Raw genomic sequence first — 27,006 nt, 5'->3', positions numbered from 1 at the left:
TTGCACTCTTATATGGGTTATGCCTAGGATCGTTAGTCATCATTTGGACTATCTCTTTTGTAAACTATTGATGGTGTTGTGCTCCTTGTGCATTATTTGATTCGTAACTTGTATTTGTACTTGAATTATGTATGGATTACTCAATCCTTGAATGCATTTAGCATCTCTACTTAATTTCCATGTCACGCTGAGCTTTTCTACTAATGCCCTAAGTTTTCGCCTTGTTGGGGTGTTACATATATAATCTTTATGCGATTATATGTTCTTTATGAGATCTTAGGTTCTTTACGAGATCATAGGTTCTTTATGAGATCTTAGGTTCTTTACGAGATCATAGGTTCTTTATGAGATCACAGGTTCTTTATGTGATCATAGGTTCTTTATGCGATCCTTGGTTCTTTATGCGATTCTTAGTTCTCATTGCGATTCTTCTTTCTTATTATGATTATTTATCTTTATTGCGATCTTATCCAATTAGACAACCTCTAAGATGCCCTATAAACCATGTCCATGAATCAGATGTTTCTAATTTTCCAACCCTGTTTCACAATTGAAGAGGTTGGATATGAGTTGTATGTGTTTGAAAATGTGGTGGAACGAAGAATTGTTGGTGATTTAATTGTAAAGGAATCATGAAATTTTGATGCAGATAATGGGTATCTTGTTGTACATTGTGATCTCCATAAACGGGGGTTGATGAACTGACTTGATTATTTCCGATTCCTAATTGGATAAGATCGCAATAAAGACAAATAATCGCAATAAGAAAGAAGAATCGCAATGAGAACCAAGGATCGCATAAAGAACCTATGATCTCGTAAAGAACCTAAGATCTCGTAAAGAACATATAATCGCATAAAGATCTTGCGATTATGATAATCTCATTGCGATTATCATTCTCTCATTGCGATTATAGCAAATCTCGTTGCGATCTTATGAATCTTATTGCGATCTTCTGAATCTTATTGCGATTATCTCAGATTATTGCGATTCTTATGGGTATTTTGTGAAAATTCAAAAATTGTTGGGTAAATTGATATAATGTTATCCATATTTGGGTATTGAGGCTAGTTGGAAAATATAAACACATGCACAATTACAAAAACTAAATAAACCTTATAATCTATTTGTAAATCCTATTATACTTAAAAGGAGGGAAAGTAAACATCTGTTAAATATACTAAAGACAAAAAGACATCCATCTTCTTCTCCACTACTTCTCAAAAACGCAGATCTCTTCCTTTCAAAAAACGCGTAGACCTCCATCTTCTTCTTTTTCCATATCTCTCACTATATCTATCTTATATACATATATAAAAAGTGCCACATGGGAAAGAAAAGTTGTTCAACGGCTATTTTGACCTCGAGACAAGCAACGAGTTGAGCGTTTGATTAGTAACGGCGGGAAAGTTTTTTTTGGCTCGTAACGCCCCAGGGGGTGATGTAGATGGCGTTTCAGGGGCGTTATGGTTGCTTTTTGGGCGTCCCAATGAGAAGCAACGCCTCACTCCTCACGGCCTAATTGCTTACCGAAATGCAATCACAATATGTCGCCATGTCGGTAAATGGAGCCTACACACATGTTAATTTGAAGGCACATCATCAAGCAACACATAAAGTCCAATAATTAATTCTCATAAAACTACTTCATTACATGACAACCAATGAATGAAATATATTCATTTTTTCTCTTATATTTATCCTCTCATTTTAATAAATGTCATGATAGATCTAGTAATTAAAAATACTACCTTATCATTCCAAGTAATACCCGAGCATTCATAGGTATTTAGATAATAAACATACAAAATATGTATACAAAAATATAACACTACTTACATTTTTATAAAAGTTGACGATACAAGTAAAGAACCATAGAACTGTTATGATGCTACAACTGGAAATTCTAAAATAGGTTACTAATACCCAGGCTAAGATGTTTTTACAACCATAGAACCGTTATCATGCTACAATAGGAAATTCTAAAATATGCGACTAGTACTCAGGTTAAGATGTTTTTACGTAGGACAAAAACGTAAAAATGTTGATCAAATATATCGTAATTATACATCTTACTCGTGGTTCTTTTGTTATACGATAATACGAATGTATAACTATCATTATTGAACTCATGCTAATAATAGTAAAACATAATTAAGAAAAAAACAAAATTAAGTAACGTAACACGTGTTTTTTGAAATCAAATCTAAATTGCAAGAAATGATAACTTAACGATCAATTTAAAAAAAGAATGAAAATAAAAGTAATGAGATGTTATTCTAAAAAATTGATATATGATTATTAGATCTTCAAAAATATGTATTATACATTAAGTTTGATAATTTTGGAGAAACTTCTTAATGATGGATTAAAAATCAAAATTTAATATGATGTCATAAGTACATTTATATAAAAAAGTCGAGTAATTAATAAGAAAAAACCTAGATATATCAATTAAGGTTTTTCCTAAAACAATGATGTAATCAAAATCTTGTTTTATTTATATAATAGATTATTATGAATAACTTTTCAAAAGGATATATCATCATTTTCTTTTTTGTAACATAAAGAACCACCAACCTTGAAGATCTACATGGTAAGGAGTACCTTTGTCTTTCTTTCATGTTTAACCAATACCAGGTACGCCAAAGTGGTGGCTTTTGATGATTTGATGCTTCATTCGACATTTTTGCACCACCTAAGATATTTCTTTTTCAAGTACTCAATGTGGGACATTAGATGAGATCAAGCGGTCCGCTTTTAATCTTTAATCCCTATGTAACTTGTTTTCCTATTTTGTACTCCAAGCTTTTGCTTGTTTTAATTAGCATAAACATGTTGTTCATATTATCTCTATCTCTATCTCTAATGTATAATAAAAAAAACTTTAATTCATAATCGGAAAATATTTAGACTTCAAGTTTTCTTTAGAGTAATTAGATCGGAATAAAAGTAAAAAAGTAACTTCCAATGTCGTGTTCCACGGGTTTTTGGGTCCCAGTTGTTTTCAGGTTCTACTAAGAGTAGAAAAGTACCTTTAGCCTTGTTGGGCATGAGGATCGAATCCATAACCACTGTTAACGGAGATAAAGGTTCCAACCACTAATCCAACCCAGTGAGATCAAAATAATAATATCATATACTTTTTAATATTTTTAGATTTAATTTTAATTTAATAAATTCAAATATGATCATTAATTGTGAAAAGTGAACTTGGAAAAAAAAATATTTATGAAAAGTGATTCTTGCATTTTATAGTTATAGAAAATAGTTACTTTAATAATACAATTATGAAAATTATCATATTTTCGAAATCATTTTTTTTTACCTTTTTCTTTATAACATTTTCTTTTATTTTATGTCGTATATTGTTATCAAATTATGACTTTGTAAATATTGCTTATAAATATTTAGTTTTACATCGTCAATACTTTATGATATTTAAATAAAAAATATTACCCATATGCAATATCATACCTAAAATAATCAAAAAATAAAAGATTGTAAAAATAACACATCACATCATCATTTTTTAAAATCTTTTTTATCTATGTTTGTTACGTTATAATATAATAAAAAAGTTAAAAATATATTATTAATTATACGAGTATATGTTTACTCTTGTATTACTAGTTAATTGAATTAAGCTATAATTTGTTGAAGTGTATGTTTCAGGCTTATAATTAAAAAGTCCACGAGTTGTTTTAGCTTGAATATCATTTTCTACTGTGTTTAGGCTTGAGATGTAGACTGTTTACTCTTGTCATAGATGGAGAGACTGACTATTTCAAGTTTTATCAAAAGGTAAAAAAAAAACAGCTAATTTCACTGGGGATGAGGATGGAACCTTTGATCGGTGTCTATATACACAAATCCAACCAATGATCCTAACCCATTGGTTTAATTGAAATAAAAGGTCCGTAACAAAAGAAGTCCAGGAAACATGATTTTCACATTTACTCGTGATTTTTTCCACGTTTATCCCCATTCCCCATAACTAAATCTAAAATCTCCACCTCCCTCGTCCCCACAATAGGCGGTAAACTATCTAATGGCGTTAAATTCGTATATGTGATATGTCCCCAAACTTGTATTTAGTCTTCGTCATCTCAAATCAGCCCAGGTGTGTATTTTTTCTCCTAATTTTTAAATAATTATGTAGGGTTTTAGATCTCAATATGAAGTTAAGATATAGACCACCTTAATCCTATGACAATAGTGTAGAGAGTTTGCTTTCAGGTTCTTCTATCTAAGATAGAATTAGACCTTCAATGAGGATTGAACCCTTGACCTCTCTCAAGAGGCAAGGGTGTTAAATAATTTTCTTTGGTGCGTTATAGTATTTTCTTAAGATTAAGAATTAATTTCTTGTTGTATGCAACTAATAAATGGAATGCAAACTATAGACATCAATTCAAAAGTAAAGAAACTCCCAATGCCGTTTTTTATAGGTTTTGGGTTCCAGATACCGTCTTTGACGGTGTAGGTGTAACACCCCACCAAGGAGGAATCATGGGGTATCACAAGAAAAGCACAGCACGACATGGAAATTATGTAGAGCAAGTCTAAATGCATAAAAAGGATCAAGTAATCCATACAAACCGTTCAATAATGCAAGTATTCGGATCACACATAAGCATAACCCCTAATTCGGGAAATGAATCACGGATCCAAGAAGTCCAAGTCCAAGTTTAGCATGATCAAGTAATCAACCATCCAATACGTCTATGTGCTAACCTGTTCACCTGAAAAGTGTACCAACACGCGTCAACATAAAGTTGGTGAGTTCGTAGGGGCAAGTAATAGGAAACAAGTGTGTCAGGATAACAACTGTTAATGATATACGAGGATTAGAATACCTAATCACGTTCAAGGAATACCCTAAAAGGGTTTCACGTCATCACAAATCAATACAAGTCAACGTCAACGTTCAATAATCGTCCATACATATATATTATCGTCTAATAATCGTCCATACATATAATATCGACCAATAATCGTCCACATATATAATATCGTCCAATAATCATCCATATGCAGGTTATACAACCCGAATCCACGGTTATGATCATGCAGGGTGTGGATTCGTCAATCCACCGTCCACGTCCATGTCCATATATATATAGAATAAACTTTTTAACAAAATATTGTTATAATGTAGCAATGATCATACCAGGTATAGATTCGTCAATCCATCGTCCACGTCCATATATATATATATATATCAATGTATATAATATAACATCCAATAGTATGCAATAACGACTTTCATCACATATACATGTCCATTAACACGTATCACAACATATCAATAAGTCACAAACACATTATACTACTTGAACACATTATATGTCAATAAGTCACAAACACCGTTGTCGTTCACATATGTTAGACATGTTAACTTCTTTGCATAAGAAACATTACTAAACGATAATAACGAACTTATTTTTAGAAGTAGTGATTTACGCGTACAAACTTTTATAAATATAACAATGTTATTACAAAGGTACAAAAAGGAATAAGTGAATTATACAGATATATACTAATACAAAGGGATAACAATAACCACTCTACTAGTCTAATACCCTATAACTCTATAAACTTCAGCCCATTCTTTCTGCCCATACTAAGCCACGTAACAGTTTGAAAACTCAAATTGAGTTACTGGTGTTGTAAGAGTAATATATATAGATAGTACACATGGTCCCCTACATTTTTTTAACCTTCATCCTTCACCGCTAAGTAAAACAAAAGAACATTCACCTTATCTTCTCCCTTCCTCTCGCTGATCAAAATTCAGGCCACAATCACCGTCGGACTGTTAGTGTCCATACCTCCCGTCGCCAGCAGCAAAGCACCACCGAACCACCACAGTCCCCCAAACACCACCTCTTATTGATCATATTTTGTTTACATCGAAACCTACCAAAATTTCTATCATCTTTTGATCAATATACTTGGAGTCATTGAGTGTTTAACCCTGGTATTAAACATTTAAAATTGGTAAGGATAGAGCACTTTGTGTTCATAGATTATGCTTTCTAGGTATTTTCATTTATCTTATTATTTGGTTTCATCACCCAAAAATTGATTTCAACAAAAAGAATCCTTATTATTAGTATCTGTAGTTGGAGATGAAAGTTATAAAAACTTCATGTTGTCGTCTCTCGTAGTTATATATCAGTGGTATATAGTAGAAAAGCTTTTATCAATATATTACTTTGAAAGTATGTATATATATACATATATTGTTGAATGGAAAAGTACTAACTTAATCAAATTAGTTTTATGAGACATTATCATGGCTTGTTGCAGCCATTACGTAAGAGAGGCAAAAGTTTTTTTTTAGTAAGTCTTCTAGTCAGGATGTGTAAAAGACATTCTTTTTGTCTTCAATAGGTAGGAGTAGACATATTTTATTAAGTTGTTTTATATAAAATCAACTAAATTGAAAAATGGATGGATGGAGAAAGTGGTCCATATCCTAATTTGTATATTTTGAGAACCACTTTTAAAAAGTAAACTTGACTTACAACTTTTTTAAAGAAAGATTGACGTAGAAACTAGTTTTGGAAAAATATAAACGTTGACGGGTTGGGATATGCATATGGATAACGCAATTCACTTGTACAAGGGATAACCCAACACCTGCTATCTAAAATCCCTAACTAATAGGGGTCGATAAGCAACCGTCAGGGCCTGAGTACACGAATGTATTTTATACATGACATACCTACTCCGTGGTGTCGAGATATCGATACCCATGTATGGTCTCGTGGATATAAATACTCATATATGCATATAAATGATTTACAAAATGATAAACAATATATTCATTGTATTGTTTATATCTTATACAAATTATTACTATAAATACTTTTACAACTTGTTGGGTACATAAATTATACAAATTCCTTGACACAAAGATACATCATATAACAAAGAATTGAAATCACGTAGATAAGTCGTCGAGTTTTTCGAACATCAAAATGCAAAGTGCAGTATTTTTAATTCTCACAAATTGTTAATATTTTGAATGAGGAGTCAATTATAATAATAATCCTACTTAACAATTTTTAAAATAAAATTCTCTTTTATCAACATTATAATTTATTTTGATAAAATATATATATATATATCAACTTTTTATTTGGGTGATGAAACTTTTCAAACTAATAATTTCTACTAATACACATTATTAAGACATAGTACGTATTTGTTTGTGCATTAGGTTAACGTCACACATCGGATATCTTTTGCATTTTATCACATACACTACTCCCCACGGTAAGTTTTCATAGCCCCATTTTAATTCATTTATTTCGGATATCGAACGGATGTTATATATTTGGAAAACTTGAGTACTCTGAACAAGTACTTGCTTGAGGCACACTACTGTCGAGTTTCGTTTCGTGAGCTTAGTTCAATGTATACATACTTTCCTTTAGCATTGTATTTAGACAATGGCTACGAAAATCCTTGTGGTTCATGATACTTATTTTTATATAAAAACCTATGGAATTCACCAACTTTATGTTGACACTCTTTAGCATGTATTTCAGGTAATTAGACGATTTGATATGAGTTGGGAAAGCTTTCTATTTGCATGCATTATTGGAAGCTTCCCCATATCTTAGACCTTAGGAACTGACTTATCAATTTGCTAAAGTCTCTATCTTTATTATATTGTTTAATAATAATCTGATGTTTTCAAATAATGAATTTCGTTTCAAGTATTGTATTATCAACTTTGTAAAACAATGTTATTTCTAAATGTATTTCAAAAACGACGCGTTTTGTGGTCGTTCGCTGTATCTTGTGTTGTGATCTCATGAACGTCACGCCCCCGGATTTAAGGGTGTGACAGATTGGCATCAGAGACAAGGTTATAGTGAACTAGGTTGCAAATTGATGAGCCTAGACTATAAACCTACATAAAAACTTACTTGGATTGCATGTACCCATAGATGTCCCTAGTCACTTGATAGACATAGTTAAGCTCACCCTTAGTAGTTAAATGCTTATACCCAAATCCATACAGATTGCATGCCGTAAATATAGTTACCGCCTAGCTACTTACCCAAACTCTATATATGTAGTTAACTATGGCTGAAGGAAGCATATATAAGATAATCGTTGACCTCTGCTCTTCATCTGATGGGTCTAGTGCCGACCCTTACCCGTTAGCCCATGGCTCGAGGACCGTGCTCTAGGTCCCTAGTGGAGACACAGGTGGAGACTTTGATCCTTCTGCTCAAGAGACGGAACCTTCTGAGGATCCACTCTCTATTCCTCAGACCACCATGCCGTTGCCTTCACCTATCGATATCCATGATGTGAGTACTACTCCTATTACCTCTATGCCGATGCCGACAGCTAAGCCGACTTTCATCCCATCTACTTTTGGCCTACCAGACTTTACCCTTGCTGTACCACAACAGGAAGGTCCATCATCCGATTTACCTCCATTTCCACCATCATTCGCACCATATGATTTTGCATCCCACCCACCTCCCACTATAGTTGAGCCGGATGCTCAACGCTAGCAGATGTTACCTCATCGTCAGTGGGATTGGATGCCACATTAGCTAGCTGGATGCAGGCAGCAGGAATAGATCGATCTTGCTCCTAACTACTATGGAGTTACAGGCCCTATTACTTATTCACATATGACTCAAGAGCCGCTACATCATATTGTTCCTCTTCTGGTAGCACTGATGGCTCGCACTGAGAGCCGTTTATATGAGCTGGAGCGCCGCATTGATGATATGGATCGTCCTGATCTGATGATGCTATATCTACAAAACAAGATAGACGATCTGGAGGAAGACATAGCTAGAGGAGAGCAACTCTAGGAATGATAGTTTTGAGGAGACACAGGTTGCCTTGCAGCAGAGAGTCGAGACTCTAGAGGCGATGCTACATGGTATTTCCTAGGCTACTACTATGCCTCCACCAGCACCCACTCAGTAGCTATTTTTATCTTTCGTCTGCTTTTAGTTATGTCCTATTCACCGGCCGGATGTGCCGGGGAAACTTAAATAATGATAAAACTATGGATTGTGGGATGTATTATATCTCGTCAGTTGTTTTTGTTGAAGAATGAAATCTATCCATTTTATCTAAATTTATGTTTCTTTTAGTATAACTATTATGTTGTGATGATTGATTCTTGTTGTATGGTTATGATGGTGTGTTGTGATGATTGATTTTGTTGTGTAATTATTCATGATGATGGTGTGCTGTGATGATTGATTATGTTGTTTGGTTGTGCGTGGTGAATGGTGTTGCAATGATGTACTATGATATTACTTTCGCATATACTTATTTCATTAGTATCTTATGATTTCGTTATTTCTTTCTTAAAGAATCATGCCACCTGCGAGAGTAGCTAGGATGACGGCCGCCGACATTGAACGAATGGTAGCTAAGGGTGTGGCAGCTGCACTTGCCGCCCAACAGGCTAACCAGAACAACAACGGTAACCCCAGGAATGGTCTTGGAATGGCGCAAGGAAATGCACGGAGGGGATGCACTTATCGGGAATTTCAGCAGTGCAAACCCTTAAGTTTCAGTGGTACTCAAGGAGCCATTGGACTAATTCCCTGGCACGAGAAAATGGAAACAGTGTTTCGTGTAAGTGATTGTGCCGCTGATTGCCAAGTTAAGTATGCCACTTGCACACTGCAAGATGGTGCATTGACATGGTGGAATGCATACGCCCAACAAGTAGGAATTGATGTTGCTTATGCCCTCACATGGGAGGAATTAAAGGAGAAAATGAGGGATGAGTATTGTCCAAGGAATGAAATTCAAAAGCTACAAATGGAATTCTGGCACTTGAAAACCAAAGGTCTCGAAGTAACCGAGTACACTACTCGATTTCAATAGTTGGCACTCCATTGTCCAACAACGGTCTCACCCGAGTACAAAAGGATTGAACGCTACATTTGGGGACTGCCCTCCCAAATTCAGGGTATGGTTACTTCTTCTAAACCAGCTACTATCGAGAGTGCCGTTCGTATGGCACAAAATTTGGCAGACCAAATTAAGAGGAGAAACACTGGAGAAGGAAATTCTAGTAATCAAAGAGGGTTTGACAATAAGCGAAAGCGGGAAGATAACTCAGGAAGGAACCAGGGATAACAACAAGCAAAGAAGCCTGAAATCGTTAGGCCTCCTATTGGAGGAGGTCCTGAGAAAAAGATTTATGTGGGAACTAAGCCATACTGCAACAAATGTACCCTTCATCACACTGGGCCATGCACCGTTCAATGTAGCCGATGCAAGAAAATTGGACACTTGGCCAGAAACTATAAAACTCCTGCTCCTCCAGTCAATAATGGAGCACCAAGGGGTTGTTATGAGTGTGGAAGTGAAGGACATTTCAAGAAAAATTGCCCAAGGCTGAGAAATCAAAACAACAACAACACCGCCAACAACATCAACACCACCAACAACAACAATACCAACAACAACAACCACAATAATGCTCGTGGAAGGGCATTTGTGATCACTACAAAGGAAGCTCGCCAAGACCCGAACATCGTCACGGGTATGTTCTATTTAAACAATTGCTTTGTCTCAGTTTTATTTGATACTGGTGCAGATAGAAGTTTTGTGTCAAATAGAATTAGTTCCTTCATCCCTATTGCACCTGCCCCACTAGATAGTAAATATTACATAGAATTAGCGGATGGCAAATTGATTGAAGTTGATTTTATAATTCGAGGTTGCACCTTGGATTTCACGAATGAGCTATTCTCCATAAATTTAATACCGGTTGATATTGGAAGCTTCGACGTCATTGTTGGTATGGATTGGTTATCCAAAAATCAAGCGGAGATTTTGTGTCACGAGAAAATCGTTCGCATTCCACTAGCGAATGGTGAGGTGCTCCTTATTCAAGGAGATAAGGACGGAGTGAGATTTAACATTATATCTTGCATGAAGATGCAAAAATACTTGAGAAAAGGTTATCAAGCAATCCTCGCACACGTATCGGTGAAAGAACCTGAAGAGAAGCAACTTGAAGATGTAACTATTGTACGAGATTTCCCAGAAGTCTTTTCAGAAGACTTGCCGACTTCCACCAATCCAACAAGTGGAATTTCAGATAGATTTGGTGCCTGGAGCAGCACCAGTGGCTCGCGCTCCATATCGCTTAGCCCCTTCTGAAATGCAAGAACTATCGAGTCAGCTATAAGAACTTTTGGAGAAGGGCTTTATAAGACCGAGTTCCTCGCCTTGGGGAGCCCCAGTCTTGTTTGTCAAGAAGAAAAATGGGTCATTCCGAATGTGCATAGACTATCGGGAATTGAATAAACTGACTGTGAAAAACCGATACCCTTTTCCTAGGATCGATGACTTGTTTGATCAATTTCAAGGATCGAGTTTCTACTCGAAGATCGATCTTAGATCTGGCTACCATCAGTTAAGGGTTCGGAAGGAAGATATTCCTAAGACTGCATTCAGAACTCGTTATGGCCACTATGAATTCCAAGTAATGCCCTTTGGTTTGACAAATGCACCCGCTGGTTTCATGGACCTCATGAACCGAGTGTGTAAACCATATTTGGATAAGTTTGTGATTGTATTCATAGACGATATCCTAATCTATTCCAAATCAAAAGCAGAGCATGAATTACATTTGAAGACAATATTGGAATTACTTAAAAAGGAAGAATTGTACGCAAAATTTTCTAAATGTGAATTTTGGATCCGCTCAGTACAATTTTTAGGCCATGTCATCAGTAGCCAAGGAATCCATGTAGATCCTACAAAAATTGAGGCTATCAAAAATTGGGAAGCACCAAAGACACCAAAGGAAATATGCCAATTTTTGGGTCTAGCTGGTTATTATAGGAGATTTATAGAAAACTTCTCTAAAATAGCCCAACCTTTAACTACATTGACCCAAAAGGACAAGAAATTTAATTGGAGTGATAAGCAAGAAAAGGCTTTCCAGTTATTAAAAGAAAAACTCTGCAGTGCCCCAATTTTAGCACTACCTGAAGGAACCGATGGTTTCGTAGTGTATTGTGACGCATCCCATCAAGGGTTAGGGTGCGTGTTGATGCAAAAGGATAAGGTGATAGCTTATGCTTCTTGTCAACTTAAAGTTCACGAGAAGAACTATACTACTCATGATTTAGAATTGGGAGTAGTTGTATTTGCTCTTAAGATATGGAGACATTATCTATACGGTACAAAATGTATTGTATTCACTGATCATAAGAGCCTCCAACATATCTTTGATCAAAAAGATCTAAATATGAGACAACGCCGATGGATAGAGTTGCTTAGTGATTATGACTGTGAAATACGTTATCACCCAGGGAAAGCTAATGTGGTAGCTAATGCACTAAGTCGAAAGGAACGGACGAAACCACTTCGAGTTAAAGCAATGGGTATGACCATTCATACTAATCTAACTTCTCATATTCGTGAAGCTCAACTCGAAGCACTGAAAGAAGAAAACCTCAAGAATGAACCCTTAGGAAATATGGAAAAACAATTCGAGGTTAAGGCTGATGGAGTCAAATATTTCTCAGACCCAATTTGGCTACCCAATTATGGAAATCTGAGAGAATTAGTGATGGATGAATCTCACAAGTCAAGATATTCGATACATCCAGGAGATGATAAGATGTATCATTGTATTAAAGACTTGTACTAGTGGCCCAACATGAAGGCTGACATAGCTACATATGTTGGAAAATGTCTGACATGCTCGAAGGTGAAAGCTGAGTATCAAAAACCATCTGGGTTATTACAGCAGCCAGAAATACCCCAATGGAAGTGGGAACAGATAGCAATGGACTTCATTACTAAACTTCCAAAGTCTGCAAACGGTTGTGATACGATTTGGGTAATTGTAGATCGTCTCACGAAATCTGCACATTTCTTACCCATCAATGAGACTGACAAGATGGAAAAATTGGCTCAAATCTATTTGAAGGAGATAGTGTCACGACATGGAGTACCTATCTCAATTATCTCTGACAGAGATAGTCGTTTTACTTCTAGATTTTGGCAGTCACTGCAAGAGTCTTTTGGTACGCGGTTGGATATGAGCACAACATATCATCCACAAACTGATGGTTAAAGTGAGAGGACCATTCAGACACTAGAAGACAGGTTGCGCGCATGCGTAATTGACTTTGGAAATAATTGGGAGAGTCATTTGCCGTTGTGTGAATTCTCATATAATAATAGTTACCACACCAGCATCATAGCTGCACCATTTGAGGCACTTTATGGTAGAAAATGTCGTTCTCCCATATGTTGGATTGAGGTAGGACACAGTCAACTCACTGGTCCAGAAATTATACACGAGACTACTGAAAAGATCGTACAAATACAAAACCGACTTGTAGCAGCACGTGACCGACAAAAGAACTATGCTGATGTGAGACGCAAACCAATGGAATTCCAAGTGGGTGATAAAGTAATGCTTAAGGTATCCCCTTGGAAGGGAACTATACGTTTTGGAAAACGAGGAAAGTTGAACCCGAGGTATATTGGTCCATTTGAAATCCTTGCCAGAGTTGGTCCCGTAGCCTACAGGCTAAAGCTACCGCAGGAACTCAGTAATGTGCATGATGTATTCCATGTTTCTAACTTAGAGAAGTGTTTGTCAAATGAAACACTAGTTATCCCACCAAATGAAATTCAGATTGACGATAAGTTACATTTCGTCGAGGAACCGATTGAAATCATGGATCGAGAAGTGAAACAGTTAAGGCAAAGTCGAATCCCAATTGTCAAGGTTCGATGGAACTCTAGACGAGGTCACGAGTTCACATGGGAACGCGAAGATCAAATGAAAGAAAAATACCCTCACTTGTTCACGAACGACTTACCTTCCGACAACAAAGATTAACTTTCGGGTCAAAATTCCAATAACATGGGGAGAATGTGACAACCGCCAAATTTCAGATCCATTATAATTAGAAAATAAATTATTAGATGCATCCATTTAAATAAATATACATTATGTGTACATCCATTTTTTCGTATGAACCTATTCAGTCCATATACTACTTGAACACATTATATGTCAATAAGTCACAAACACCGTTGTCGTTCACATATGTTAGACATGTTAACTTCTTTGCATAAGAAACATTACTAAACGATAATAACGAACTTATTTTTAGAAGTAGTGATTTACGCGTACAAACTTTTATAAATATAACAATGTTATTACAAAGGTACAAAAAGGAATAAGTGAATTATACAGATATATAGTAATACAAAGGGATAACAATAACCACTCTACTACTCTAATACCCTATAACTCTATAAACTTCAGCCCATTCTTTCTGCCCATACTAAGCCACGTAACAGTTTGAAAACTAAAATTGAGTTACTCATCTTGTAAGAGTAATATATATATATATATAGTACACATCGTCCCCTGCATTTTTTAAACCTTCATCCTTCACCACTAAGTAAAACAAAAGAACATTCACCTTATCTTCTCCCTTCCTCTCGCTAATCAAAATTCAAGCCACAATCACCGTCAGACTCTTAGTGTCCATACCTCCCATCGCCAGTAGCAAAGCACCACCGAACCACCACAGTCCCCCAAACACCACCTCTTATTGATCATACTTTGTTTACATCAAAACCCACCAAAATTTCTATCATCTTTTGATCAATATACTTGGAGTCATTGAGTGTTTAACCCTGGTATTAAACACTTAAAATTGGTAAGGATAGAGCACTTTGTGTTCATAGATTATGCTTTTTAAGTATTTTCATTTATCTTATTATTTGGTTTCATCACCCAAAAATTGATTTCAACAAAAAGAATCCTTATTATTAGTATCTGTAGTTGGAGATGAAAGTTATAAAAACTTCATGTTGTCGTCTCTCGTAATTATATATCAGTGGTATATTGTAACACCCCAACAGGGCGGAATAATGGGATATCACAAGAAAAGCACAGCATAACATGGAAAGGAGCACGACCATCAAACGTTTACAAAAGAGGGTACAAAAGATGGTATATGATCCTAAGCATAACCCATAAGCGGGAACAATGAATCACGGATTCACAGTAAAGTCCAAGTCCAATCCTAGCATGCAAACAATCAATCATCATCCAACATGTCTTCCATTAACCTGTTCACCTGAAAAGTGTACTAAAACGTGTCAACATAAAGTTGGTGAGTTCGTAGGTTTTGATAAAGAGATCAAATGTGTCGGGATAGCAACCGTTAACGTTACATGAGGATTAGTATACCTAATCATGTCCACACAAATCAACACAAGTCAACGTTTAACAATATTGATAACCGACACGACTTACATGATGAACAATGCATACCTGACACGACTTACATAATGAATAATGCGTAGTAACCGGCACAACTTACATGATAAACAATGCATAAAAATACGTTCCTGGCATGACTTACAATATAAATAATTCGTAATAAACCGTCACGACTTACATGATAAACAATGCGTAATCATAACACATGCAATCACGTGAACAAGCAAAACAAGTAAGTAATCATCATGTCGTTCAATATCATAATCAATCATATCAACTAACAAGCATTTAACAAACGAGTACATTTTCCACCCCAAATAACGTAAACGTAGTGGCTACGAAACTCACCTTGGCCTTGAACGTTGGTAGAAGATGACTAAGCGGGTAAGTGGACAACACAACAATTACATACCTATTACATCAACATTTTATCATCACAAGGTATCCCAAACGGTAAGGTCTAGCTAGCTAAACTATGCCACAATCCCCCAAGGATGCTTTAGAAGTAATTTAAGAACGTTAAGTGACAAGGGAAAAGTTTTAGTTAAATTCGGTTCAATGACTTAGAACAAAAATTCGAATTGAAAATTGAAGTGTTTAGAAATGTGTTTAACCAAATTTTGTCGACCTTAGAATGATGATATAAGACTATTAAACAAGTTTTGGAGCATTGGAAGTCGACCGATAATCGAACGAAAATGCTATGGAAAAGACAGAAATTTACGGACGATCTGACGGATCATCCGGTGGATGGTCTGATGAACACGGATCATCCGCCAATTCCAAAACATCGTCCGCAATTTTCAAAGAACAAGAAACGGGTTTTGACCTCAAAATTGGGAACCTTAGAAGCCAAAACCGGCTACCAAACTTTAACACAATCAAATACAAGTATAACTAAGCATAAACATTCAATCTTTTCACAAACCCACCTCCAAAATCTTGTGATTTAATCCAAACCCGTTTTTAACCAAAATCACTCATTATATGCCAAAATCGATTATCAAACGTTTAGATTGACGACAAGGAAGTAACCTACAATGAAAAAGGAACGTATTGAGCTATGAAACACTTACCAATTCGTCCTACAACTTCAAATCCGAATTTAGGGCTCGAACTTTGGATGAACACTTTGAAACTTTGAGATTCTTGGATTTTGATGAATATTATTATTAGGGTTACTAGATTTTGTTAATTTATTATTATCAACACAAGGTTTAGATGTATTTATGATGAATTTGGAGGGTAGATGGATGATTTAAAAGAGATGTAAATGAGAAGAGAGAGAGATAAGAATTTGGATAAGAAAAAGAAAAATGAATGGGGTGTATGGTGGATGGGGAGGGCCGGCCTAGGGTTCAACAAGTGTGGTTCCCGCTCCGCTAAATTCGACAAATAGTTATTCGTTAACCATTTAAACACTAAAACGAGACCGTTAACACAATTAGACTTCACGTTACGTTACTATACAACAAAACGTTCGATAATCCATATCAGCTAACAAATTCGTTCATTTTCAATTTCATTAGGTTACAAATCAATTAAGTCAAAAATCACGAATGTTACATATATAGTAGAAAAGCTTTTATCAATATATTACTTTGAAAGTCTGTATATATATACATATATTGTAGAAAGGAAAAGTACTAACTTAATCAAATTAGTTTTATGAGACATCATCATGGCTTGTTGCAGCCATTACGTAAGAGAGGCAAAAGTTTTTTTTTTAGTAAGTCTTCTAGTCAGGATGTGTAAAAGACATTCTTTTTGTCTTCAATAGGTAGGAGTAGACATATTTTATTAAGTTGTTTTATATAAAATCAACTAAATTGAAAAATGGATGAATGGAGAAAGTAGTCCATATCCTAATTTGTATATTTTGAGAACCAATTTTAAAAAGAAAAATTGACTTACAACTTTTTTAAAGAAAGATTGACGTAGAAACTACTTTTGGAAAAATATAAACGTCGACGGGTTGGGATATGCATATGGATAACGCAATTCACTTGTACAAGGGATAACCCAACACCTGCTATCTAAAATCCCAAACTAATAGGGGTCGATAAGCAACCATCAGGGCCTGAGTACACGAATGTATTTTATACATGACATACCTACTCCGTGGTGTCGAGATATCGATATCCATGTATGGTCTCGTGGATATAAATACTTATACATGCATATAAATGATTTACAAAATGATAAACAATATATTCATTGTATTGTTTATATCTTATACAAATTATTACTATAAATATTTTTACAACTTGTTGGGTACATAAATTATACAAATTCCTTGACACAAAGATACATCATATAACAAAGAATTGAAATCACGTAGATAAGTCGTCGAGTTTTTCGAACATCAAAATGCAAAGTGCAGTATTTTTAATTCTCACAAATTGTTAATATTTTGAATGAGGAGTCAATTATAATAATAATCCTACTTAACAATTTTAAAATAAAATTCTCTTTTATCAACATTATAATTTATTTTGATAAATATATATATATATATCAACTTTTTATTTGGGTGATGAAACTTTTCAAACTAATAATTTCTACTAATACACATTATTAAGACATAGTACGTATTTGTTTGTGCATTAGGTTAACGTCACACATCGGATATCTTTTGCATTTTATCACATACACTACTCCCCACGGTGAGTTTTCATAGCCCCATTTTAATTCATTTATTTTTGGGGTGAAATACATGTTCTTTACTTTTACAATGAATGCAAGTACTTTAAAAACCGTATACATAGATTGTACTAAGTCGCATTGCTCACTTAAGGTCTCACCATCATGAAACGATTAATTATGGACTTAAACGTAGATATATTGAATAGTACTATTTTGGATTGACACTCCCCATCCGGGTTGGTAGCTCCAACTTGACCTGCATGGTCGAACGGATGTTATATATTTGAAAAACTTGAGTACTCTGAACAAGTACTTACTTGAGGCACACTACTGTCGAGTTTCGTTTCGTGAGCTTAGTTCAATGTATACGTACTTTCCTTTAGCATTGTATTTAGACAATGGCTACAAAAATCCTTGTGGTTCATGATACTTATTTTCATATAAAAACCTATGGAACTCACCAACTTTATGTTGACACTCTTTAGCATGTATTTCAGGTAATTAGACGATTTGCTATGACTTGGGAAAGCTTTCTATTTGCATGCATTATGTGAAGCTGCCCCATATCCCAGACCTTAGGAATTGACTTATCAATTTGCTAAAGTCTCTATCTTTATTATATTGTTTAGTGATAATCTGATGTTTTCAAATAATGAATTTCGTTTCAAGTATTGTATTATCAACTTTGTAAAATAATGTTATTTCTAAATGTATTTCAAAAACGACGCGTTTTGTGGTCGTTCGCTATATCTTGTGTTGTGATCTCATGAACGTCACGTCCCCGGATTTAGGGGTGTGACATTGTCTGAGCGGCCGTGCTCGACCTGAACGGATTTTGACACAAAATTTGCTCATTTAGAAGTGAAATCAAAGCTCAATCTTTTAGCACAACTTATTACAAGCATAAATAACGACTCAAAACCAAAACCCACTCCCTAAATCAAAAAACCCTCTTTTGAAACCCTAAGTTAACTAGTTATTAACAAAACTCAAAGATTTGGCCATTAATCAACAAGTGTAGCTATGGGTTACCTTTAACAACATAAATTAAACATTTTAAGATTGAAATCACTTACCAATTCGTCCTACAAATATAAAATCCGAATTTGGAGCTAGGAGGAGGATTAACACTTTGAAACCAAGTAAATCTTGGACTTTTGAAGGATTTTATTATTATAACATAATTTACTAACACTTTTGATGATAACCCAAGCCTAAAAATCTGAAAATCTACAACAAATGTTAAGAAGGTGTTTTGGTTCTTGGATAATAGAGATAAGGAAGAGGGAAATAGTGAGTAGAGAGAGAAGAGGGTGTGAGAAATGAGGGGAAGAAAGGAGGGAGGGAAGGTTTTGTTTCCCCCATAACACTCTCGCGACTAGTTCCAGTTTCTCCCAACAACTTATTCGTTTAGTTAAAACTTTTAACTTGAGTATTGTTCAAGTATTTTGTTGACACAATGTCACATACTTTTAAATTACGCGACTAGTTCAAGTATTTTGTTCAAGTATTGTTCTAGTTTTTCATTACAAAACTTCATTTACTTCAATTTGTCAAATTTCCGTTTTACGAGTTCACTAGAGTTGACCAGTCAAAATGACGGGTGTTACAATTTTGGTGGAAGAGTTAGGGATAGGGTCAGGGGTAAAAATGGCAATTACATAAATAAATACCAAAAGTCAATGGGTCAGTCCAAATGGGTCAATGGGTCCACCCGATTACGTTTTCTAGTAAATTAACAAATCGTCTTACGTCACAAGTAAATTCACACGACCAACAAGTCTCGTCTAGCGTATTATACGTTATTAAACCGTCAAATGAAGCTTCAAATATATCGACTAACTAAATTGTCTAGTCCTTAACATGCTTAAGTCCACGAGTAAAGGAAATGGAATTCCATAAAGCATGAAACTTACATTGCATATAGCCACACTTATACACGTCAACTTACAAGTCAAATAAGTCAAATTAGGCAAATGTTACAGTAGGGGAGATTGAGATGTAGTCAACTTTACCCCTACCAAAGTTATAGACGCTGCTTTCAGGTTCTACCAAAGGTAGAAAAAGACCTCCAGCCTTACTGGGCATGAGGATTGAACCCTTGACCCCTGTCTCCCGAGTCAAGGACTCCAACCACTGAAACTATACACATCAATTTAATATTGGTTGTTAATTAAACAAATGGTTTTGGTGCTTTCAATATGTAATTAACATATAAGTTTGGGATGCTTTATGTCATTGACTCATTGTTTCTTTGGTTGTTCCTAAAAAATCCTTTATCAATTTTGTAGTATAAATATGATAATTAGGCATTATGAAATTTCTCTGTTTGACTTGTATTGTTTATGAAGATATTTCTCATATGAAGATATTTCTCTGTTTGACTTGTATTTTTTATGGAGATCGATTGATCAAAAAGCATACTGAATATTTATCTGCATATGAACTAAGAATATGCTTCAAAGTCGAGCGTACATAACTATATTTATATTCATGATTTTGCAGTAAGCCTAAGAAGAGTGCTAATGTTTAGCCAGTTTTGTTGATTGATGCCTATTGTGATTATACGAATAGCTATTTCTTGGTCATCTGTTTGAATTGTATAATTGATGTCCGTCACATAAGATGCTTAACTGTGGGTCATGTACGTGGGATTTTATAGAATTAGGTATGGATCAAACTGGTGAGACCGAATATTCGAAAAAATTTAGGGTCAGTTGGAAACACTTGAATGCGGTGAGAACGTTTGTCGAGGCTTGTATCAATATAGGTGGCTATCAGCTGCAGTTTCTCAGGTTTTGTCATGACCGCATTATACAAGTATTTCGATGTTTGTTTAAAAATGTGTTGTAATTCCAAGACTTGTTTGTTCTGTTCAGTTCTGTTAGGAATTTTGTAGATTCAAATGAGTATATGTGTTGTGTTAATAATGGCCAAATAGATGTTTCAAATCTTGTTAGTCCAATTTTATGTGATGGTTAAAAAGTACAGTACTTATTATAAGTTTATGCACATTTTCTCCTTTAATCTTGTATTTAAAGGTGTTACAATCTATATCTGATCAAACAAAAAATAAATATTCTGAATAGTTATATATTTTTTGTAAAGAATCTTGTTTAGGCATCATGTTTATAAAACTTGGAACTTAACTTATCCTCATTCGATTTATCGTTAATTACAAATTAAACTTTTCAAGTATTAGCATTTTCTAATCATATAATAAACAACGAATATAGCATCTTTCACCTGACAAATATGAAAGTGTCGAATGCATCAATACTTTTAATAAAAATGAGACGGCTCCATACAGATACTTACGAGAATTGCAGCCTAATGAAGATTGAAAACAAGTTTTTTTCAACAATCATTTCTTTGATGTCAGTTTCAATGTCTCATCAAGATGAGATAAAACAGTGAGTAGGACTTAATGTCTCGTATACTATATATAGAAGCACTTGAACAAAAGTCTAAAGTACCAAAGACGATGATAAAGGTTATAACAACATTTTGCCTTTTGGCTTTGCTTGGTTTAAGCAATGCTGATATTCAGACAAAAAGACTTTTTGAGTTGCTAAAATCAAAGAGATCTAAAAACTCACCTCTTCCTAACACATGGGCTGTTTCAGATGAAACTACTGAGGAGTATTCTCCTGTTTATATTTCACAACAAGACGGGTTAGCACAGCTAGATAAGATCTATGCCTTGCCAGGCCAACCTGCAGGTGTTAATTTTAATCAGTACTCAGGATATGTGACAGTTAATCAAAGTGCTGGAAGGGCTCTTTTCTATTATTTGGTTGAGTCTCCCACTGATTCTTCCACTAAACCATTGGTTTTATGGCTAAATGGAGGTACATCTTCATGTGAGTTTTTATTTGGTATGAATTGTCAGAAGATAACTCGAATTGGTGATGTTTAACAGGTCCAGGATGCTCTTCCATGATCGGAGCCATGTTAGAACTAGGACCTTTCAGAATCAATAGTGATGGAAAATCTCTTTTCATGAATGACTATGCATGGAGCAACGGTTAGATCTTACTGTATTAAATTCTACCTTTCTATTTTCTTACTGGATTATATAAATTTATAGTGAACTTAAAAATATCATGTGCAGTTGCAAATATGCTGTTTCTGGAATCCCCTGCTGGTGTGGGCTTCTCATATTCGAATACAACTTCAGATTATGATCATTCTGGTGACAAGAACACTGCAAATGATGCTTACATATTTCTTGTTAATTGGCTCGAGAGATTCCCTCAGTACAAAACCCGTGACTTTTACATTACTGGTGAAAGTTACGCCGGACATTATGTTCCTCAACTTGCTTATAAGATCCTTAGTAACAACAAAATAACAAATCAAACCATCATCAATATGAAAGGGGTCGCTGTAATACATTAAACTGAAACCTTCTTGATTTTCAAACAGGGTTTAAAAAATTTCTGGTATTTCTAATCGTATGATAACTGATGTTGCAAAATATGCAGATTGGAAATGCATGGATTGATGATGAAACAAGTTATAAAGGAATGTATGATTATTGGTGGACTCATGCTATGATTTCCGATGCAACACATGACGCCATATTGAAATACTGCAACTTTGCAAATGGTTCTCGATATGTATCTGAAGTGTGCGGAGATAGTACAGACAAAGCTTGGGATGAGTGGGGAGATATTGATCTGTACAATATCTATGCACCAATTTGCTTGAACCCTGATCAACGAAATGCCTCTGCTTCAACCGGTTCTGTAAGACTTCTCATTTAACACATTGTTCCTGTACAATAGATAAATTGCAGGAACCGTAACTTTCATCTTTGGTACATATATATTTATCTTTCAGATAAATGTATTTGACCCTTGCTGGCAATATATCCTGGTAGACTATCTCAATAACTCTGCTGTTCAAAAGGCGTTAAACGTGAAACCTACATCATGGGATTTATGCAGGTACCGTCAGATTAGTCTCATAAACTTATATGAATCTTCTTCATACTAATTGATGTTCATAAAATTTATTGTAGCGATGTTATCACACGCTGGAATGACAGGGCAACTACCATCCTTCCAATAATTAAGTATCTTATTTCAAATGGCCAAAGGGTGTGGGTATACAGGCAAGTATTCTTCAAACATGGGATTGCTGTAGATAAGTTTCATTGGTTGGAATTTAGATTTATGGAAAACTGAAAACTGTATCTTTCTTTTGCAGTGGCGATATAGATGGCCGAGTTCCCGTTACTTCTTCTAGGTACTCAATTAACACCCTCAATCTTCCGATTGAGACAGCTTGGAGGCCATGGTACCTCAACAAAGAGGTATTCATTGAATCTTTGTCTCATTCACATAACTATGCATACTAGAAAACAGATCATATTATAATTTGGTAATTTGTATGTATGTGCATTTTATGAGAATATTATTTTGGTGTTCAATCATTTTCATTTAATATAATGCTGCATAGTTCTATACATTTGTAAAAAATAACAAAAAGGTGGCATAGTTTTGTATGTAAGCACATTCTGGGTTAAAACTTAAAAGTGAACTAGCATTTGCATACAGCATACATTTTGACGGCTACTAACGTGAAACTGTGTTAACAGGTTGGGGGGTATTTGGAGGCGTATAAAGGACTACTTCTGATAACGGTCAGGGGAGCAGGCCATACTGTTCCAAGCTACCAACCACAACGTGCATTGACATTGTTCTCATCATTCCTTGGAGGGATACTTCCTCCTTCCTCATAAACATATGTTTGCTTTTTATAGTTTTAGTATCTTTGATTTGCTGAATAATTTGACGAAGATCAGATCAATGTCGAACAAGTGGTGTCTACTTAACCCAATTTGTTTTTTGCTTAATTAGTTTATGTAACTTTTACAACTTCTGTTGAAAAATGTGGTATGACATTGATATTTGCCTGAATCATAATCGTTATACCAATGTACAATTACAATATCTGGTCGTATTCCTAATGGTCTCCAGTAACTAGACCACTAACAGACTAACCGATTTACAGATTAGTTCAAGTGTTCGACCAGCTTTGTTTACAATTAGAAGTATGAGCGAGACACAAGTACCCCAAACAAAAGCAGACTTATTAATGACTGAAGCTATAACCATATATGTGAAGTTCATCTCTCAAACAAAATACAGTACAAGATTATCTATAGGCTAAACACCTTTATAATTTGTATCATTAAATAATGTATCTTTTTGCTTCATTGCTTCAACCATTGACATACACATCACCTTAAACTGTAGTTATAAGAGTAGAAATCGAGTTATATCTTTCACAAGAGCTTTGAGCACTTTGATTTTCAAACTAAACAAAAATAGATTAATAACCAAGACTCGTTAAACAAGAATCGTTCTGTTGGAACTATTGTTTTAGTGAACAATTTTATTTTAGTAATAACATTTGGTTAAGTGTAACATCTTTTGCATCTAATCCTCGTGCAACTGCCATTTCAAAGTGCATATGAAAGTAAGTTTTGTAATCATGGATGTTCAAATATGAAACTCTATTTATTTTTAGCATTTTAAAAAACTTTTGCTGCATGTATAATTTAAAATAATATTCTAACTAATAATTACAAGTAAGTTTTGTAATCATGGATGTTAAAGTATGAAACTCTATTTATTCTTATGCTTAAAAGTGCATATGAAAATGTATGAAACTTCATAGGCTATTCTTATTCACAACCCAATTCATCGATATTATTTGTTAAAGAATTGATTTTTTTCTTTTATATCCACCCAACCCAACTAAAATCACTTTTTTAATCACATTAATAATCCAACCAAACTAGTTTTCTAAAAAAATATTAATTTTTAATAAATAAAAAATTTATTAAAAATAACTTTTAAAATAGAAATCCTCTTTTTGTATAAAGAAATAAGTTAATAATAAAATGGAGTATTTGAGGGTATTTTTGTGAAGAACACCATTTAAAAATGAAAAAAAAAGTGTCTATGGTATTAAAAATTCGGATAAATATTTGGACTTTCGAACTTGAAAACATGATTTGGATTTATTGTTAATAAATAAAATTTTTAAATGAATTTAGATTGAAGGAATAATAAATGTTATGCAAAAAGAAATTTTATTATACTCACTTATAGAGAATGAAAGAGTATATTTTTGTAACATTCATGATTTTTGACTTAATTGACATGTAATTTAATGAAATTGAAAAATGAATGAATTTGTTAGCTTATATGGATTATCGAGCGTTTTGTTGTATAGTAACGTGACGTGAAGTCTAATTGTGTTATAGGTGTCGTTTTAGCGTTTAAATGGTTATCATATAGCTATTTGTCGAATTTAGCGGAGCGGGAGCCTAAAAATGGACTCCCTAGGCCGGCCCCTTCCCCCCCCCCCCCCCGCCTCATCACATTCATTTCTCCTTTACCTTTTCCTTATCCTCTCTCTCTCCCTCATTACTCTTCTCTTCTCTTCAACCACCACCACCATCCATCATAAATTCTTCTTAAATTCTTCCAAGCTTTGTATATTAATAATAAGTTAGCCAAATTTAGTTACTACAATAATAATAATCATCAAGCTCGAGAAATCAAGGTTTGAAAGGTATTCATCCAAGGTTTTCATCCTAAATCCGAAATTTGGAGGATTTCGACTCTTTTGGTAAGATAAACTCGTCTTAAATCTTCTCTTTTATGTTTATAACGTCATTACCAATCATATTTAAGAAGCCTTTGGTCAAAATCGGGCTAAAACTTGAAATGGGTCAAATTAGGGTTTCATCAGGGTTAGTTTAGGTCAAGAACGATTTGGACATGTAATTTCGTTAAGGGATTGGATTTGATTGATGAAATATGTTTAGTTGTACTTAATGATGTATGTTTAAGTCTAAAAACGAGTCTTGAAGCACCACTAGTCGATTTGGATGTCAAAATTGGGTTTTTGGTTCGTTCTTGTTGCTGAACTGCTGCTGTTTAGCTTCAGTATCTGGCCACTGCGGCGCAGTGGAAAGGCCAAAACCCACTGCGGCGCAGTGGTATATTTCGGACCTGCTGCTTCGAGTCTCACTGTGGCGCAGTGGGACTGCTTGGTCCTGAATGCGGCGCAGTGAGAACCTGCTGCCCGCATGTCTTCTTTTGTCAACTTCAAACGTTCATAAATTTTGATCAATAAGTCCGTTTTAGGTGTATGACCTATCGTTAGAATCGTATGAGAGTCTAGTTTCTTGTAGTAACATCCTTTTTATGAGAATCTATCACCATTTTTCCCGAGTCCCTCGTTTCTCCAACCGTGAATTCAACGTCCGACCTTGGGGTATCTTGTAAACGCCTAGGGTGACTTATATTGTAACGTAGACCATAATGTGATGATTTAATATTGCTATAATAGGTTTGTGACTATCATGCTTCTCGCTTACCCGCTTAGTCACCTCCTACAAACGCGTAAGGCAAAGGTGAGTTCCGTAGCCCCATTTTCTCTTATATTTCGGGGTGAAAAGTGTACTCTTTACTTAACGGTTATCGGTTGAAATGATTGTTAAGCCTGAAATGTGAAATGACGCATTTGAAATATATATAAGTCGTAACGTGTTATCGCGCAATGTTTATCACGTAAGTTGTGCATGTTATCGCGCAATGTTTATCATGTAAGCCGTGCCTGTTATCGCACATTGTTCATCATGTAAGTCGTGCCGCTTATCACGCATTATTTATTATGTAAGTCGTGCCTTGTTTAACTATCAGTAAACGTAAACGTTGACTGTGTTGATTGGTACGAATGTGACTAGGTATTAAATTCCACTTGAATTGTTAACGATTGTTATCCCAACACTTACTCTTATTACTCAAACCTACGAACTCACCAACTTTATGTTGACACGTTTTAGTACACTTTTCAGGTGAACAGGTTAATGAAAGACGTATAGGATGATGATTGATTGTTTGCATGCTAGGATTGGACTTAGACTTTACTGTGGATCCGTGATTGATTGTTCCCGCTTATGGGTTATGCTTAGGATCATATGTCATCTTTTGTACTCTCTATTGTAAACGTTTGATGGTCGTGCTCCTTATGCATTTTTGTATGGT

At 34.9% G+C, this 27,006-nt stretch overlaps 1 protein-coding gene across 1 annotated transcript; it reads left to right on the top strand.

Annotated features, from left to right (window-relative positions):
• The first annotated feature begins 21,416 nt into the window (after positions 1-21,416).
• On the top strand, positions 21,417-23,681 carry LOC122599971 (serine carboxypeptidase 1-like). Its single transcript, XM_043772593.1, has 8 exons — positions 21,417-21,783; positions 21,855-21,959; positions 22,047-22,321; positions 22,420-22,683; positions 22,778-22,884; positions 22,959-23,051; positions 23,147-23,252; positions 23,538-23,681. Exons 1-8 carry the CDS (start codon positions 21,417-21,419, stop codon positions 23,679-23,681), a joined length of 1,461 nt encoding a protein of 486 aa, XP_043628528.1.
• The last annotated feature ends 3,325 nt before the right edge of the window (positions 23,682-27,006 follow it).

Source organism: Erigeron canadensis, chromosome 5 (assembly GCF_010389155.1).
Source record: "Erigeron canadensis isolate Cc75 chromosome 5, C_canadensis_v1, whole genome shotgun sequence".
In the NCBI taxonomy this organism is placed as follows: Eukaryota; Viridiplantae; Streptophyta; class Magnoliopsida; order Asterales; family Asteraceae; genus Erigeron; species Erigeron canadensis.
This window is presented reverse-complemented; position numbering and strand designations above follow the sequence as displayed.